This window comes from Hypanus sabinus, chromosome 4, assembly GCF_030144855.1.
Source record: "Hypanus sabinus isolate sHypSab1 chromosome 4, sHypSab1.hap1, whole genome shotgun sequence".
Taxonomy (NCBI): domain Eukaryota; kingdom Metazoa; phylum Chordata; class Chondrichthyes; order Myliobatiformes; family Dasyatidae; genus Hypanus; species Hypanus sabinus.
The window spans coordinates 147,185,901-147,202,729 of NC_082709.1; the positions used below are offsets into that span (position 1 = coordinate 147,185,901).

Here is a 16,829-nt window from a genome sequence, read left to right on the forward strand (position 1 = left end):
TTGAGTGAACTAATAAACCAAAAGTTTTTTAGTTTGCTAATTGTCACAAATCACAGTACCCCTGGTGTAATTAAGATCAATTCAATAGAATTATCTTCAAGGTAGGTTCTGAATAATAAATTAGATAATCAGCATAATTGGCTTTATTGTGCTTAAAGGAAATAATTAGTTGAATATAGACCACCATTCACAGCATGTTGCATACAGAAGATATATATGTAAAATGTATGGAACTGAATCATGTTCTATTAATTTCAAGGAAGTGCCACTGGCAGCAAGGCCTGCATTTTTGTCACTAATTAAGCTTGCAAAGATGGTAATCATTTGCCATCTTGAACACTGAAATCCATATACTGAGGTTATTTCCACAATTAATAGGGGTTCCATAATTTGACCTAGTTTTGTTAAAGGGATCAGGAGTGTGGGTGATGCTGAGTGTGTTTCCATGCACCTGCTCTAATTACATCTGTCCCACAATGTGATGAATTAAAAATCTTTTCATTATAACTGCCACAATGTACAGACATATGAATTCATAAGTCCATTGGCTTGTTGAAAGAAGCTGTCCTGTAGTGTGTTTCTCCTGGCTTTAATGCTGCAGTACCGTTTGCCAGGTGGAAGCAGCTGAAACAGTTTATGATTGCGGTGACTTGGTGTCTAGCTGGTAACTCGTGTTTGGGAGGTTCTGTAAAAGAAACCTTGGCAAGCTGTGGTTACTCCTGCAAATAGTACTCCCTGTATAGAAAAGGCTGCACATGAAGGAAACGTTTTTTTAAAGGATCTGTATGGTCTACTTCTCAAATGACTGCTTTGTGTTGGATTGCTTGAATATTGTTGGAGAGGAAGTAGGAAGATGGTTAGTTACAGTGAATTGCTCACTGCAGGATTCTCTGCCTTTGCCCTCTGAACTAAAAAGCAATTACCCGTTATTTTGTTCCAGTTAAATGTTCTCTGGGATTAGACAAGCTAAGAATTGAACGAGTTGCTCTTCTATTAACATGGAAAATAGTCTGTTGTGCAGTGCATTAATCTGGTTGTTTCAGCTTTCATCTTCAACTGTTTATCTCTTGAACTTCGCTGGGATAAATGGAGTTGATTATCTTCTTACAGTGCTCTACTTTATTTTATTTTTCACCCTGAAAATCATGCTAGTAAGATTTACTTACTAGTAGAAAATCATATTAAATTGTAACAAGACCATTAGACATAGGAGCAGAATTAGACCATTCGGCCCATTGAGCCTGCTCCATCTTTCTATCATGACTAAGTTATTATCCCTCTCAACCCCATTCTCCTGCCCTTTTCCCTGTAACCTTTGACGCTCTTACTAATCAAGAGCCTATCAACCTCCATTTTAAATATACCCAATGACCCGGCCTCCACAGCCCATATTTTGGCTAAAGAAATTTTTCCTCATCTCCATTCTAAATGGATGTCCCTCAATATTGAGGCTGTGCCCTCTGGTCCTAGATTCCACCACCATCGGAAACATCCTCTCCACATCCACTCCATCTAAGCCTTTCTCTATCCAATAGGATTCAATGAGATCCCTCATTCTCTAAACTCCAGTGAGTACAGGCCCAGAGCATTCAAATGCTGCTTATGACCTTTCTACAGACTCCCTGCTTCCTCAACACTACCTACCCCTCCATCTATTTTCATACTGTTCACAAACTTGGCCACAATTTCGTCATCCAAATCATTGACATATAATGTGAAAAGAAGTGATTCCAACACAAACATCTGAAGAACACCACTAGTCACCAGCAGCCATCCAGAAAAGGCCCCCTTTATTCTTTGCTTTCTACCAGTCAGCCAATTTTCTAACCATGCTAGTATATTCCCTGTAATTCCATAGGTTTTTATCTTGTTTAGCAGCCTCATGTGAGGCACCTTATCAAAAATCTAAAGAACAATAATCACTGACTCTTGTTGTCTACCCAACAGATTTATCAGGCAGGAATTCCCTTAAAGAAACCATGTTGACTTTGGCCTATTATATCATGTGCCTCCAAGAACCCTGAAACCTCATCCTTAATAATGAACTCTAACATCTTCTCAACCACTTAAGTCAGGCTAACTGGCCTGTAATTTCTTGTCTTTTGCCTCTCGTTCCCTTCTTAAAGAGTGGAGTGACATTTGCAATTTTCCAGTTGTCTGGAACCATTCCAGAATCTAGTGATGCTTGATTCACTACTAATACTTCTACAATCTCTTCAGTTACCTCTCAGAACCCTGGGGTATAGTGCATTTGGTTCAAATAAATTATTTCAGACCTGGATTTCCAAGCACCTTCTCTTCAGTAATAGCAACTATTCTCATTGCTGCCCGACACGCACGAATTTCTGGCACACTGCTGATGTCTTCCATAGGGAAAACTGACGCAAAGTACTTATCAAGTTAATCCACCATTTCTTTTCCCCCATTACTCCCTCTCTAGCATTGTTTCCCAGCGGTCTAATATCTACTCTAGCCTATCTTTTACTCTTTATGTCTGGAAAAATAGTCCTGATGAAGGGTCTCGGCCTTAAACATTGACCGTCTATTCATTTCCATAGATCCTGCCTGACCTGCTGAGTTCTTCCAGCATTGTGTGTGTGTGTTGCTTTGGATTCCCAACATATGTAGACTTTCTTGTGTTTAGAATACTTATTCTTTGGGATGTTGCTCCCACAAGCTCCAGCTGTTCATTGTATTGAACAAAATAGTGTCAAGTAAAACAGGCTGAGGTAATTTGGCCTTTTGCCAAAGACTGTATTAATCAAGGTATTGAGCACAGTATTTGGAACCTACTGAACAGATTATTGTTCTTTAAAGCATTCTGATGCCTTTAATTTCTTTTAACAGCCCAGGACTGATGCATAAATTTTGAGATTATGAGTGATCTATCTGAAAGATACCTGATTTCTTATTCTAAATTCTTGGCATTAGAAACCAAAACATAAAGTAAATCTTGTGCATTTTAAGAGTCAGTTGGTGACCAGAAGAAACAGATTTGACAGTGATCAAGTCACTAATAACTCTATTAGAGTAACTGATTGCCCAAAGGGTATTTCCTATTTATACATTAAAATTGGGAGATGTTGTGATACAGTTTAGTAAGAAACTAAATATTTCCCAAAACTATTTCTATTTACCCTTCATATCTTACAGTTGAAAAAATTAGCAGTCAAGTGTTACAGTTTTGATGCTGCTGACATTTCAAAAAAATTTAATGGAAGCCTACATTTAGAAAGTCATACTTTACAAATCATTCTCTAGAAAACAAATTTGACCTCTCTTTCCTTTTGAAAGCTTGAATCTGGCAAAGTGTATGTTTTAAGACAACAACAAGGCTATTAAAATTAAACAAATAGTTGCTGGTCATAGGATGTGTGCGTGTGATTAGTGCATTTTCTGGCAAAGCAAATTCAAAGAGAAGTTAGTGTTGCGATTGTTTTAAGTTGATGCTGATGTTTAGTCATTGTTAAACACAATTACTGCAGTGCCTATGTAAATTACTTCTTTGTTCTCCATTTGGGATCACACTATCTGCTTGGATTTTCTGGATTTAAGAGACAGGATACTTGGTAACTGATCTCTTTGTGGATCCCATTAAGGATTTCACTAACTTGATTTAGTTATCAGATTCAAAATCTGTCATAAAGAATCATCACTGGATTTTTAAAAATTCCATTTAATTTTAGAGGATGATCACTCAGTCATTCACCAATCATAGGCACTTCAGTATGAAGAAGAATGGAACAAGATAAGTTTATGAAGCAAGGTGCCTTTTGCCAAGATGGCAGCCAACCAGCACAATCCAAACAACATCATATTTTAATTTCTCATCACATTCAGCCCATTGATTCTATTCTACTCTCACATCAATCCTATCACTCCCATTCCTCTAGCTGTTTACCCGTGGTGGTTAATCAGAGGAACCTCCTGTTCTTTATCTGCACTTGGATCACCAACGTATACTATGTTACAGCCTTTATTTTAATATTTTAAATAATGATACCACCAAAATTCATCACTTCCACTATTGTAATATCAGTCTAGATTATACGTTCTCATCTTGGTAAGCTTTCTTAAACATTTTGCCTCGGAAAGACTATGCTTTTCTGGACGAACAATAAACTTTTAAGAGCAAGAGATCCTATTGATCTTTCACAGACATTCCCTTTATTTACTCTTTCCTTGGCAACTGAAAAGGAACTTTGAAATTCTGATGAAAGGCATCAATTTGAAGCATTAATATTCTGATCTCCACAATTACTGCATGGCCTGCTGTGTATTTCCAGTATTTTCTGTTTTTATTTTGGATATCATTGAAGCTCTGTCCAGAAAATGAATGATTGCTGGATAAAATGCTTAGAAATTACATAGTCTTGATCTGAGGCTTGTGCAAACCTTTATCTATGGAATGATAACATCCAAACTAGCAAAAATGCATATTCAGAACTCAGAAATTGGGTAGTGGCCTTTTGTTTCTTAGAAAGGCACACAAAGTACTAATTTGTATGTTATAGCATTGATGTGGAGAAACTGCAATACTTGTCCAAAATAGTATAATGAACATAATCACTGTAGAAGGTGGTCATTTAATGCATTGTGTCCTAGGGGAAGCCATGTAAGGTTGGGGGATCATACATTATTTAAAAAGTAGAGTCCTAACATTACTAAATGCAAATAGAAATTGGTGTACCAAATGTCCCATCTTTGGTACTATTTAAAAAACATTTACCAAAATGTCTTCAAGTTCCTGACCCCTTTCTTAAAGCATGGTACCCAAAAATGGATCTAATTTTTATGGAACTTCTGTTTCTGTGGTGTAAAGACTATTAGTTCCTTCTTTTTCCACCATATTTTTCTGCTTTGTTTTGCACTGTGATGTCCATTTGATTGAAGAATTTAAAAGGTAAATTAAAAAAGGTAAATGTTACTGACCAAGATTACTCAAACTTTGAACATGGAAACATTTCAAATTTGTCATGTGGCTGCTTGTTTCACAATGTGATTTTGTGCTTTTCTTAGTATCTCTAATTTCCAACATGAAGTCCCAGGAAGGAAATAGAGTGCAAACCAGTCTATGCTAATAGTTCAGCTCATCGAGTTCCCCTTGAGATGAGTTTAGCCAGATAATGCAAATTTCAGACTGTATGGCATTCAGGTAAGGTTAGGGGTTGAAAGCAAGCCTTCTGTCTTAGCTGTGTGTAAAATACAATAATTATTTTTCTTTTGCTAGTCTTCACCTATTCTTCCTTTGGAATGAAATTAATAGGGCATTTTATGAGTAAGCCATACGTAAAATAATTAGTAGAGTTAAAGAGCATCTTGCAGTATTTCTTCCAGGAAAGTACTTAATTCCCAATATGCACATCCAAATTGGCTAATTATGATGAGAAATGGTTTTATTTTGATTTATGTGACTGATTCTCTAAGCTAATTCTTTAATATTACCTGAACACTGTCAGCAAGACTCACTGAGTGGAAATTAGCATGTCTTGAAATTAATTGATTTTTTTATAATGTGTCAAAGAAATTTAAAGTTTTGAATTTTAAGAATGTAGCAAATTTTTACTTAAACTGCGTAAAGGAATTGTGTGCATTATTGCTCAATGGTATCAAGATTGAGTTTGATCCTTGGAAAGTGCACATCCAAACATTTGGTAAATAGTTCATTTTTATTGTTAAGAAACTTTTTCATAATATCTGTACGCTTACAGATACAGAAGTACCAGAACACTATATTACAAATTGTCATTACACTTAATCAAACATTACTAATTTCATCATGTAGAATGTCAAACACAGATGTGGCTATCTCAATTTATTTCATTTTTCATTCTGTTTCCAAATGCTGATTTTTAAAATTATTGTTACCTTGACAACTTTGGTCAATACCCTATCATAGACACTCCCCTCAGTTCTCTACAATTTTTTCCTTCTCAGCAACTGAAAACATTCTTGTTTCTTCTGTCATTTCTGAAAAAGAATAATGTTCACACATAATGTGAACTTTGTTTTTCTTTCCAAGAATGCTTTCTGACTTGCTAAATACTGAGCTAACAGAATTTTCTGTTTTTATTTTGGATTGTTAGCATCTACATTTTTCAACTATTAATTGCATCTCAATTTTTTAAAATTGAACATAAATTACCCATCTTACGAATACCCCTCTTGTATGGCTTTAGTGTCTGTCTAAATCTGTATAAAAGAAATTATAATGGATAATGTTTCAAAATAATTAGACATATACTGTTGGAATTTTCTGTTTAAACTTTATCAGTTTAATATAGTCAACCTAAAGTAAACCTTAAATATCTGGCAACCTTCATGACAGCATTGTTACTAATATGTACTTCTAAAGAAGGGTAATTAGAAAATTATCACTGGGAAGTTCCATGGAACTTTTCTATCACACTTCTGTAACTTTGGCAAAAATGGAGTTCCATTCCAAGGTGCACAGAGGACTGGAATCCCCAAGCAGAATGCTTGTGGCTGGAAAGGGGAATTTAAAATTGAAATAGAGGCTTATGGAATGGATTTCACAAGCCAAGTTATTAATTTGTTAGATTAATATGAGCACAATAATTAAGCTATTCCTAAATGATAAACAGCAAAACAGCAAGGTACACAACACAAAGCAATTTTGGTCACTCACCAGTTCCTTATACTGGCATTGCCAGAGAAAAGGCAGATCATCTGTCTATTCAGTTGATAGGATGTTATGTGTATGTTTGATTAGAGGGATGTGGGGGAGAGGGAAAGAAACATATGCATTTCATTGTAGGTACAAATGTTAATTGACACTCAACCTTGGACATTGAAACACAATAGCATTTAAAAGATTTAATTCAGAATGAGTGGATGGAATTTAAATTACTGGTTGTATATAGAAAATTTCACTAAAATCTGAAACATCATTGATTTATATTTCATAGCTCTGAGAAACTTTTCTGAGAAGTTCAAACTCAAATGCCTACTTGAACCTATGAAAAATGGAATACAAAAAACAGTAGCATACAGACAATGTGAATAATTTATTACAACATAATCATGCTTTGTGCAGTGCTCACAAGTTTTGATGCTGATGCAGAAACATACTGAGAAATCAGAGTTGTTGCGATCTCTTAAGCTATGCTAGTGAAAGCGCAATATGCAAACCCACTAAAGGATGCTGGGCTTCATCTGAAACTTATTTTGAGGCATTCTGAATGTAAAGAGAGATAGGATGAACGGTATTTTCTAAAACCTGTACCCATAGTTGTCAAAGTGAAATGATTTAGATTCATTAAGAGAGCACAACAGAGTTTGCATCCTTTTTACTCTTCTAGCTTCTAATAGAAACTTCCTGCATCTCTCCTTGGCAGCCAACTGCTCAGCACGTTTCTCAGCTTTTTTTCGTTTTAGCCATCTGTAAAGATACAGAGGGAGGGAATATATATCAAGTGCTTACTGAACTCAGCAGAATAAAAAAAAACTGTGTCCATCTATTACACAAAATGTTCAATATCTTTTAATATTTAAACGTGGACTGTATTTATGGTGTTTTACCACATCTGTTCAAAACAAGTCATGGGACCTAATTTTTAGGTAGTTAATTGCATGAATTCTCCTGGCAGGTATATGATGTACAAGCTTACTTTATTGTCAGTTGAAGGATGTCATTTAGCCTGAGCAACTGAAATATGTCTAAATAGAAACATAGAAAACCTATAGCACAATACAGTCCTTTCAGCCCACAATGCTGTGCTGAACATGTACTTACTTTAGAAATTACCTAGGCTTACCCATAGCCCTCTATTTTTCTAAGTTCCATGTACCTATCCAGGAGTCTCTTTAAAAGACCCTACCGTATCCAACTCCACCACCATCGCCGGCAGCCCATTCCACACACTCGCTACTCTCTGCATTTTTAAAAAAAAACTTACCCCTGACATCTCCTCTGTATCTACTTCCAAGCACCTTAAAACTGTGTCCTCTCATGTTAGCCATTTCAGCCCTGGGGAGAAAAAGCCTTTGACTACCCTCACGATCAATGCCTCTCATCATCATATACACCTCTTTCAGTTCACCCCTCATCCTCCGTCGCTCCAGGGAGAAAAAGCCAAGATCTCTCAACCTATTCTCATAGGGCATGCTTCCCAATCCAGGCAGCATCATTGTAAATCTCCTCTGCACCCTTTCTATAGTTTCTTTCCTTCCTGTAGTGAGGTGACCAGAACTGAGCACAGTGCTCCATGGGGTCTGACCAGGGTCCTATATAGCTGTAACATTACCTCTCGGCTCTTAAACTCAATCCCAAGATTAGTGAAGGCCAACGCACAGTATGCCTTCTTAACCACACAGTCAACCTGCACAGCACCTTTGAGTGTCCTGTGGACTTGGACCCCAAGATCCCTCTTGTCCTCCATACTGCCAAGAGTCTTACCATTAATACTATATCCTGCCATCATATTTGACCTACCAAAATGAACCACCTCACACTTATCTGGGTTGAACTCCATCTGGCACTTCTCAGCCCAGTTTTGCATCCAATCAATGTCCCGCTGTAACCTCGGACAGCCCTCCACACTTTCCACAGCAACCCAAACCTTTGTGTCATCAGCAGATTTATCTTTGGTCTTCAGCATCCAATGAACAAGTAGGCAAAGTTTTCTTTTAAATACTTATTATTAAGACTTAATTTATTATATTAAGGCTCAACTTGGGGCTAATAAATTACTGATACTCTATCCAAGTATCAATTTTGTATTAACACAAGATAAATTATGCAGTGAATTATTTTAACTTGATGATTTCTACATAATCAAATGCTTTAAAAGTGACTGAAATAAACAATTAACTGCTACTAAAATTTCACGTCCATGAAGATTACAAGTTAACAATTTGAAAGTAAAGCACTTTTTGTTCATATGGAACTAATTATGTTTAAAGAGAATATGTACTTTAAGAATCTCCAAAATCTGTCTGTTGATACTAATGATTAAAATGCAGGTCACAGCATAGAGCTGTAAATTTCAGCCCATCTCAGTTTACTTTTGTAAATATGGTTAGTAATTAAAATAAAGGATCTAGTGCTTTCCCGCATATATGACAAATAAACTTGTCAGGCTTCCTGCCCGTACAGGTACCGATTTTATCCAAGTTTCAATGATAAACTTTGCCATCTTCATCAGGGATGATGCCTAGGCACGTCTACAGTTCAGGGGTATTAATACCCCGTCATCCATCCTTCCTGATTGGTTAGTCCTCATCCAGTCAGGTTCCCGCTATGCCACCTTGTTTACAATTGAATTCCAGTTCTTACTTAGAGAGAGACCTTCATCTTTCTTAAAAAACTTTTTCTCTGGTTTTATTTCAATGGCTTCCTTCACCAGGCATCATCCCTGATGAAGATGGCAATTTGTCATTGAAACTTCAGTTGAAATCGATACCTGTACCCAGCTAGAAGCCCAAGAAGAGTTTATAGTTAGTATTATTTTAGTGCAAAATAAAATTAAACAAATTGAAATGATTAAAATTTCCTTACTGTTTAAAGGCTTTTTCAGAATCTTCTCTTGTGTAGATTTTTGAGTTATAATCTTGTTCCCTTTTTCGCATAGCTTCTATTTGCTGTTCTTTGATTTGTTGTTCCCGTTTTTTCTTTAGCCAGAGATTGAAGGCTTCACTTGGGTCTCGAAATTCCTTTCAAAAACATTTTCACAAAAAGATACAATAACCCCAGATTAAACCTATGCAACAGTTTTATTAATCAGGTCAATTTTCATGTAAAATGACCCTTTGGTAACTTTGATCCACTAAGATTATATACCCAATCCTTATTAATTTCTGAAGATACAAAATTAAACCATATTGATTAAATATTATTTTATTCTTGTTAGTTCAAACATTTCTTTCCCAGCCTACCACTAGGAGTTCAAGTAACAAAGAGGTAGGACTCTAACTTGCTGTAAATACCAGCAGTCACATAGCAAACTATGAGCATTAACTCCATAAATGCAATTAAGCTTGAGACATAATGCATGCATGTTAAAAGGGCAAAGCACTGACTTGCTAATAAGTCCCAACCAGTGAGTTCATCATCACATACTTGATGAGATCTGTGTGAAATCACGTAACTTAAACAGGATGAGACCTGGTGCAGGAGCTGTGTACCTATTTCAACAAAATAAAAATTTATTTTTACCATGACTAAGAATGGCACAAGCAGGTAAATTTGTTAATTTGTTCACTGTAATGCTTTTATTTATAAATTATTTCCACTTTATTACATTTTTTGAAATGTTTAATTTTTTATAGAAAAAAATGGGCTGAAAAATGCAGATGGAATTTAATGTAGACAAGTGCAAGGTGTTGCACTTTAATACGACCAACCCAGGTAGGTCTTACACAGTGAGTGGTAGGGGACTGAGGGGTGTGGTGGAACAAAGGGATCTGGGAATACAGGTCCTTAATTCTTTGGCACAGGTAGATAGCGTAGTAAAGCTTTTGGCACATTGGCCTTCATAAAAGTATTGAGTACAGGAGGTGGGATGTTATGTTGAAGTTGTACAAGACTTAGGTCTGGCCTAAGTCTGAAGTTTTGTGTGGTTTTGGTCACCTACCTACAGGAAAAATATAAATAAGATTGAAAGAGTACAGAGAAAATTTAGAAGAATGTTGCCAGGACTGGAGGACCCAAATTATAAGGAAAGATTGAATAGGTTAGGACTTTATTCCTTGGTATGTAGAAAACACAGGGATGATTTGGTAGAGGTATACAAAATTACAAGACATACAGATAGGGTAAATGCAAGCAGGCTTTTTCCACTGAAATTTGGTGGGACTACAACTAGAATCATGGGTTGCGGGTGCAAGTGAAAGCTTTAAGGGGAACAGGAGGGGAAACTTCTTCACTCAAAGGTCATGAGAGTGTGGAATGAGTTGCCAGCACAAGTGTTGCATGCCGTCTCACTTTCAACATTTAAGAGACTATATAGTTTAAATGGTTCAGCATGGACTAGATGGGCCAAAAGGCTTGTTTCTATGTTTCACTTTTCTATGATTCTGACTCAAATGTCATATTTTGTGGAACTCACACCTAAAAGCTCATTAGAAATACTTAAGTGTTGGTTTGTAAAGGATGCACAACCTGACGTTCAAAACTTTGAAAAAAGGAACTCAAATATCTGTGACGTGGAACCTGACCAGAATTACTTGACTTATATCCCTATATGAACTGGTTTATGGGAAAATTGGAGGGAAATTTAATCAGATAAAATTTCTTCAAGATTTCATGCAATAAATATAGCGATGAAGTAGCATTTTGTATTGATTGGATTATAACTGAGACCAAAGTTTCTTTTTAAAATAAAAACACAAAAATGCTGGAAAAGAGGGAAAGGATCTTTGTAAATCAAAAAGATTTTGGCTGTTAAGGAGCAGTTAAGCTTCTTTGTCTAGGTAGTGTGTTGTTAATATTATAGTCTAGCACACAAAGTTTACCCAAACAAAGGAAAATAAAGGGAAAGCAGCCAAAAATGTTTAGTTCTGATATTAAAAAAAGTGCCATCTAAATTTAGAGAATTCAGCATTTTGGCACAAAAAGAAATGTTGTTCCTCAAGTGTCTTTATACTTGGCTATAGTAATTATGTTAATAACTTAAATATTTGAATATACAGTAGTTTCTTTAAAGTTAAAGTAACAGTTATCATGTTTGTGAGGTATCTCAATTTTACTGCTTTACTTTGGACATATTGCGCTAGAAATTGCAAACACTGAGAACGTGCACTGAAGTGGCATTCAACAAGAAGCCAGGATTCTTCTCTGCATATCTCACACAAAACAGTATATGCACACTTTGGGGGAGCCAATTGGAATTGGTTTATTATCATCGCATATACCGAGATATAGTGAAAAGCTTGCCTTGCATACTGTTCACACATATAAAAGATTACACAGTGACTGAGGTAAAATAATAACAATTCAGAATAAAATGTAACAGCTATGGAGAAAGTGCAGTCTGGTAAACAATAAAATCCAAGATCATAACGAGGTAGATACTGACGTCAAGAGTTTTATCTTATTGTCGTCTGGAACCACTTAGACTTACAATAGTGGCACAGAAGCTCACTTTGAGCCTGATGGTACATGCTTGCAGAGATTTGTAACTTCTGCCCAATGGAAGTGCAGAAAAGAGAGAATGTCCGGGCAGGATAGGTCTTTGATTATACTGACTGCTTTACTGAGACAGTGAGAAATATAGAAAGAGTCCATAGAGGGGATGCTGGTTTCTATGATGTGTTGAGCTATATCCGTCCGTACACTCCGTAGTTGCTTGCGGTCATGCAGACCAGTTGCCATACCAATCCATTGTGCGTCCAGATATGATTTCTGTGGTGCATCAATTAAAAATTGACATGGTCAATGGGGATATGCCAGATTTCTTTTGCCCCCTGACAAAGTTGAGTCATTGCAATTCATTAGCACAAGAAATTTAGCAGATGCTAAGCAACACACACAAAATGCTAGAGGAACTCAGCAGGTCAGACACCAAACATGGAGGGAAATAGTCAATGTTTCAGACAGAGACCCTACATCAGGCAATGCAATTGAAATGTTACACTTAAGTAATTTCAGTAGATCTAATCACCAGCAGACTAGAATCTTGACTAGCTCACAGAGGGGAGGTCACCAATTAATGCAACTATTGCTGGAAATCATTTTCTAACTTAGGACTTCAAGGACCAAGGGAGATCCTTGCAATCAGCAATAGCCGACTAGACAGACTATGCCCAAAGAATCAGCTGCTTAGAGTTAGAGATGCTGGTGTACATATTCAAAGAACAATTCATTGAAGATGATCAGAATCAGACTTATTATTACTGACCTATCTCATGTCGTGAAATTTGTTGGTCTCCTCACATCCTATTTAGTCCTTTTTAACACTCCTTTGCCATATAACATCAGGATAGAGCTTAGGCACCATGGCACCAGGTTCAGGAACAGTTATTACATCAGGCTCCTGAGCGTGGATAACTTGACTCACCTCAACATTGAAATAGTTCCACAACATATGGACTCACTATCAAGGATCTATAACTCATGTCCCTGTATTATTTATTTACTTATTTATTTGTTTTTTTTTTGTATCTGCGCAGTTTGTCATCTTTAGCACAATGTCAGTTTTCCTCCCTTCAGCATTAGCACAAGCCTTGCGCCTTTCTCCTTTCAGATATAAAAATAATTCAGTTCAGGCCCCAGCAAGAAGTTGCAAGGTTATAGCAGAAATAAAAATGATGTTGCACAAACACCTTTGACACTTGAATTCATCAACTCTGAAAATAGCACTTTACATACAATACAGGAAGCGCAGTAGTAGGATCTGCAGATGACAAGTTGCCAGGCTATCATGGGCAGGACAATAGGGTAAATCATGTGCCAATTTCACAGAAGATTATGTTGTATACTGGCTTTGTCCTAGATAGTTCAAAGGCTTTCATCTGGCATTCAATCAACCAAGGTTAATGAGACCATACATGTAGATATGCTGGATATATCCAGCTTGCAAGAGAAATGAAGGATCACAGGGGGAGTTCAGCTCCAACCTTGGGCAATCCTTATAAATGTGTGCTCATGTTTTCCTGTGTGGAAGTCCATAGTGTCAACATTGCCAGATAGTGAAGCATTCAGTGTTGTACTTGTCTGTATGGAATTTACACATTTTCTCAGTGCCTTGGTATTCCTCCCAAAGATGTGCAGGCTGGTATATTATCAGGCTGTAAATTGCCCCTGCTGTCTAGACAGGAGATCAAATCTGGGGGAGAATGGGCAGGAGGGAGGGATGTTGAAATCTGAGAATAACTTGGATTATAATGGGATTAGTGTGTAAAAAAAACAAAATGAACTATTGTAGAAACTCAACAGGTCATGGAGTATCTGTGGAGGCAAAGGTGCATACTCAGACCCAACATTTTAACTATCTACAGCATTTGTTTTCAAGATGCTGCTTGAACCTACTGAATTCCTCCAGCAACTTGCTGTTTTCTCCTGATTCCAGTATTTGCAATCTCACATCCGCTTCTTTGTTTAAAAAACTGTGCTTGATAGCGTGGACTGAGTGGGCCAAAGGACCTGCTTTCATTGCTCTCTGTAACTCTATTATTCACTCTTCTATCCTCAAGCTCTCTTGTGATGAGAACTTTATTGCTTCCATCACTGTTTGTCTGACGTTATAACTTTGCAGTTGCCTATCTACAAGCTATCCCAGACTGCTACTGTTCACAGCATAATGGTGCAATCCAAAGTCAGCCATTTATATCCGAACCTAATCACAGCTATCTTATGCAGTCACTTCCAACCACATTTGAACTAAGGAGTAACCTACTACATTTGGAGAGCACTATTTAGAAGCAGAGGTACATGACATAAAGCCACAAAGTTGTCACACTTTTGCTCTTGGTTTTGTGTGTCAAAAATATTGGGTATTTTGAACAAATGATTCTAGCTTTCATAATTTAAGTGTAATAATTAAATGATTAATGTATAAGGCTGGCAAAATGGGAACTATGTCACAAAGGGGAACGATTTCTTCCATTCATTGTTTCTGGGTGTGGAGTATCATAGAGATCAGCTTTCATTACTCAAACTTTATTACCTTTGAAAGTTGTAGAGAGGTTGTAATTGAGGGAAAATCCAGCAATGGGATTATAGAGCAGTTACATCATTGTGAATGATCAAGCATATAGGAAAGCAAAGATGCTGTTATGTCCTGCCTGATTTGGTTTGTTATTTTATTTCTAATTACTAGATCTCACTGCGTACTTGTAAGTTCACAGCTTTTATTGATTACGTATTATTGCGTTGATAAACAATTAACTTTTGTCATCAGGTCAACCATTTTTATATCATTTGTACATTTCATTTAGTCGCTATTGTTTGGAGTCAAAGGAATTTTAATCAATATTTAAATCTGTCTTTTGTGAAAATGAGGAGAAATACTGTCTTTTTACTCAGCTCCTTGCCTACTGTAACACATTGGTGAATAATAAAACCATCTTCAAACTACATCTACGCAGGACTTGAGTTTACTTATCTGCCTAGCTTAAGAAAACAGGGAAACTCTTGAGCGAGGGCAGCACAGTAAAATGACTTTCTCAATGGTGATTTCAACCACACTGCATCAGATACTGATTCTGCAGGCTCCTGTACGACAGTGAGTTAAAATGTCAGCAACAGAAAAAAGAAGCCTTGAAACCAGGTCAGTGTGTTTGCTGCATCCATCTAGATTACATAGACAGTCTAGCAGATCTGAGGCGCTGGAAACCTGAGCTGGGCCGAAGCAGCACTTGCCAGTGTGTTATTTGCACAAAGAGAAATTAATGTAAAAGTCTCACCTGGAAGCCACATTAAAGGCACTGCAGCATGAAAAAGAGGTGGAGGCCAAAGTCTTTGAGGTGGGCATGGAACAGCTAGCTGACAATGATGATGTTAGATCAAACTCACCATGTCATTCAGCTGAGGGGACTAAGATGTATGTTCCAGACTAGTCTGCTTATACCCACCCACCAGCAAACACTGAGAGACTCAAGACAAGCCATTCGAGATTGGGGGGGGGGACTCCTTTTCTTCATAATTCCCCACACCTCAACACTTCTAATCAAAACAGGACAGCTCAGACTTCAGAATACAGACCACCTCCCTCACATACTTGTACTTTCACTGAACAGGCCAATGTCTCAGAAAATCCAATGACTGGCTACTCATGCCCATAAATATGAAAGAGACATGCAGTCATGTAGTGGTAGACTCCAAGGCTCATAAGTACCATGGGATAACATGGGTGATGACGTTGGTAAACTTCCTGGTAAGGTGCAGCACACCCCGAATGAACCCCAGCCTAATCATGATGTGTCAGATGTTGCAAGATACCTAGCCCATCACGACATGCTGATGGCCAGACTCACCAGATTTGATAATAAGCCAGAAAATTACTGGGCTTGGAAGTCCACATTCTCAGATGCTGCTGAAGACCTCAACCTCAAGCTTAGTGAAGAACTTGACCTGCTGGTGAAGCGGCTTGGATCCTAATGGACCTGAGTCGACTGAGCACACATGCAGAATGTCAGTTCAGATGAAACACCCCAGTGCTGCTCTCAGTTTAGTTTGGCAAAGACAGTAAGAGAGCTACAAATCTGCAGAGGCAATGGAGGCTGCTCTCTTCATTAAATTTGAGCCCTTTCCCAAGATTTCTAGCAGGAAGCCCCAACATCTGTGAGAGTTAGGAGACTGCTGTTGGAGTTGGAGATAGCCAAAGCTGAAAACTACTTATTTGGCTTGTTTTACCTGGACACCATGAGGAATTAGTCCCATCTTGGAGAAACTTACCTTTAGCCTACAGGAGAAATGAATATCACAGGAAACCAGATACAAGCTGGAAAAAAAAGTTAGCTTCCTACCCTTCTTTAGTTTCATCTGGGCTGAAGCCAGAATGTCCCCAGCTTTATCATGACCACCCGCAGCAAACCAGAGAAACCCGTTTGACTGCAGAAAACTAAGGTGGACAGTGCCCCCGACTTCAGAAACCACACCTTCTCCGGAAGTATAGAGATTTCAGGGAAACTCTTTCAAGGAGCAAAGGGCATGCCTTAAAGGGCACCGCTGTTTCCACTGCTGTTCTTCAACCAGCCACCAGGGGAGGGATTGTAATGCTGTCATCCAGTGCTCTGAATCCGACAGCAACAAACACAGTGCAGCTCTTCATGATGGCCCACCTCCCTCATCTGTGAAGAACAACTTAAGTACCTCCTTACAGCGTGCTGGGAGGAAGATGAATCCCCTCCCTCTCTAGCTGCCACCT

The 16,829-nt window shown here is 37.7% G+C and overlaps 1 protein-coding gene across 5 annotated transcripts in view; it reads right to left on the reverse strand.

The window, feature by feature from the left end:
* Positions 1-5,632: 5,632 nt before the first annotated feature.
* ccdc181 (coiled-coil domain containing 181) overlaps positions 5,633-16,829 on the reverse strand; it is a 48,749-nt gene continuing 37,552 nt past the window's right edge. For 3 of the 5 annotated variants that reach the window (XM_059968321.1, XM_059968322.1, XM_059968323.1), the window contains exons 5-6: positions 9,521-9,675; positions 5,633-7,402 (exon numbers count right to left, since the gene is read on the reverse strand). In XM_059968321.1, coding sequence (XP_059824304.1) covers positions 7,234-7,402; positions 9,521-9,675 — 324 coding nt within the window. In that variant the 3' untranslated portion in view covers positions 5,633-7,233. Of the gene's footprint in view, positions 7,403-9,520; positions 9,676-10,041; positions 10,147-16,829 lie in introns of those variants that run through there. The other 2 variants (XR_009511818.1, XM_059968325.1) reach the window with 2 other exon arrangements.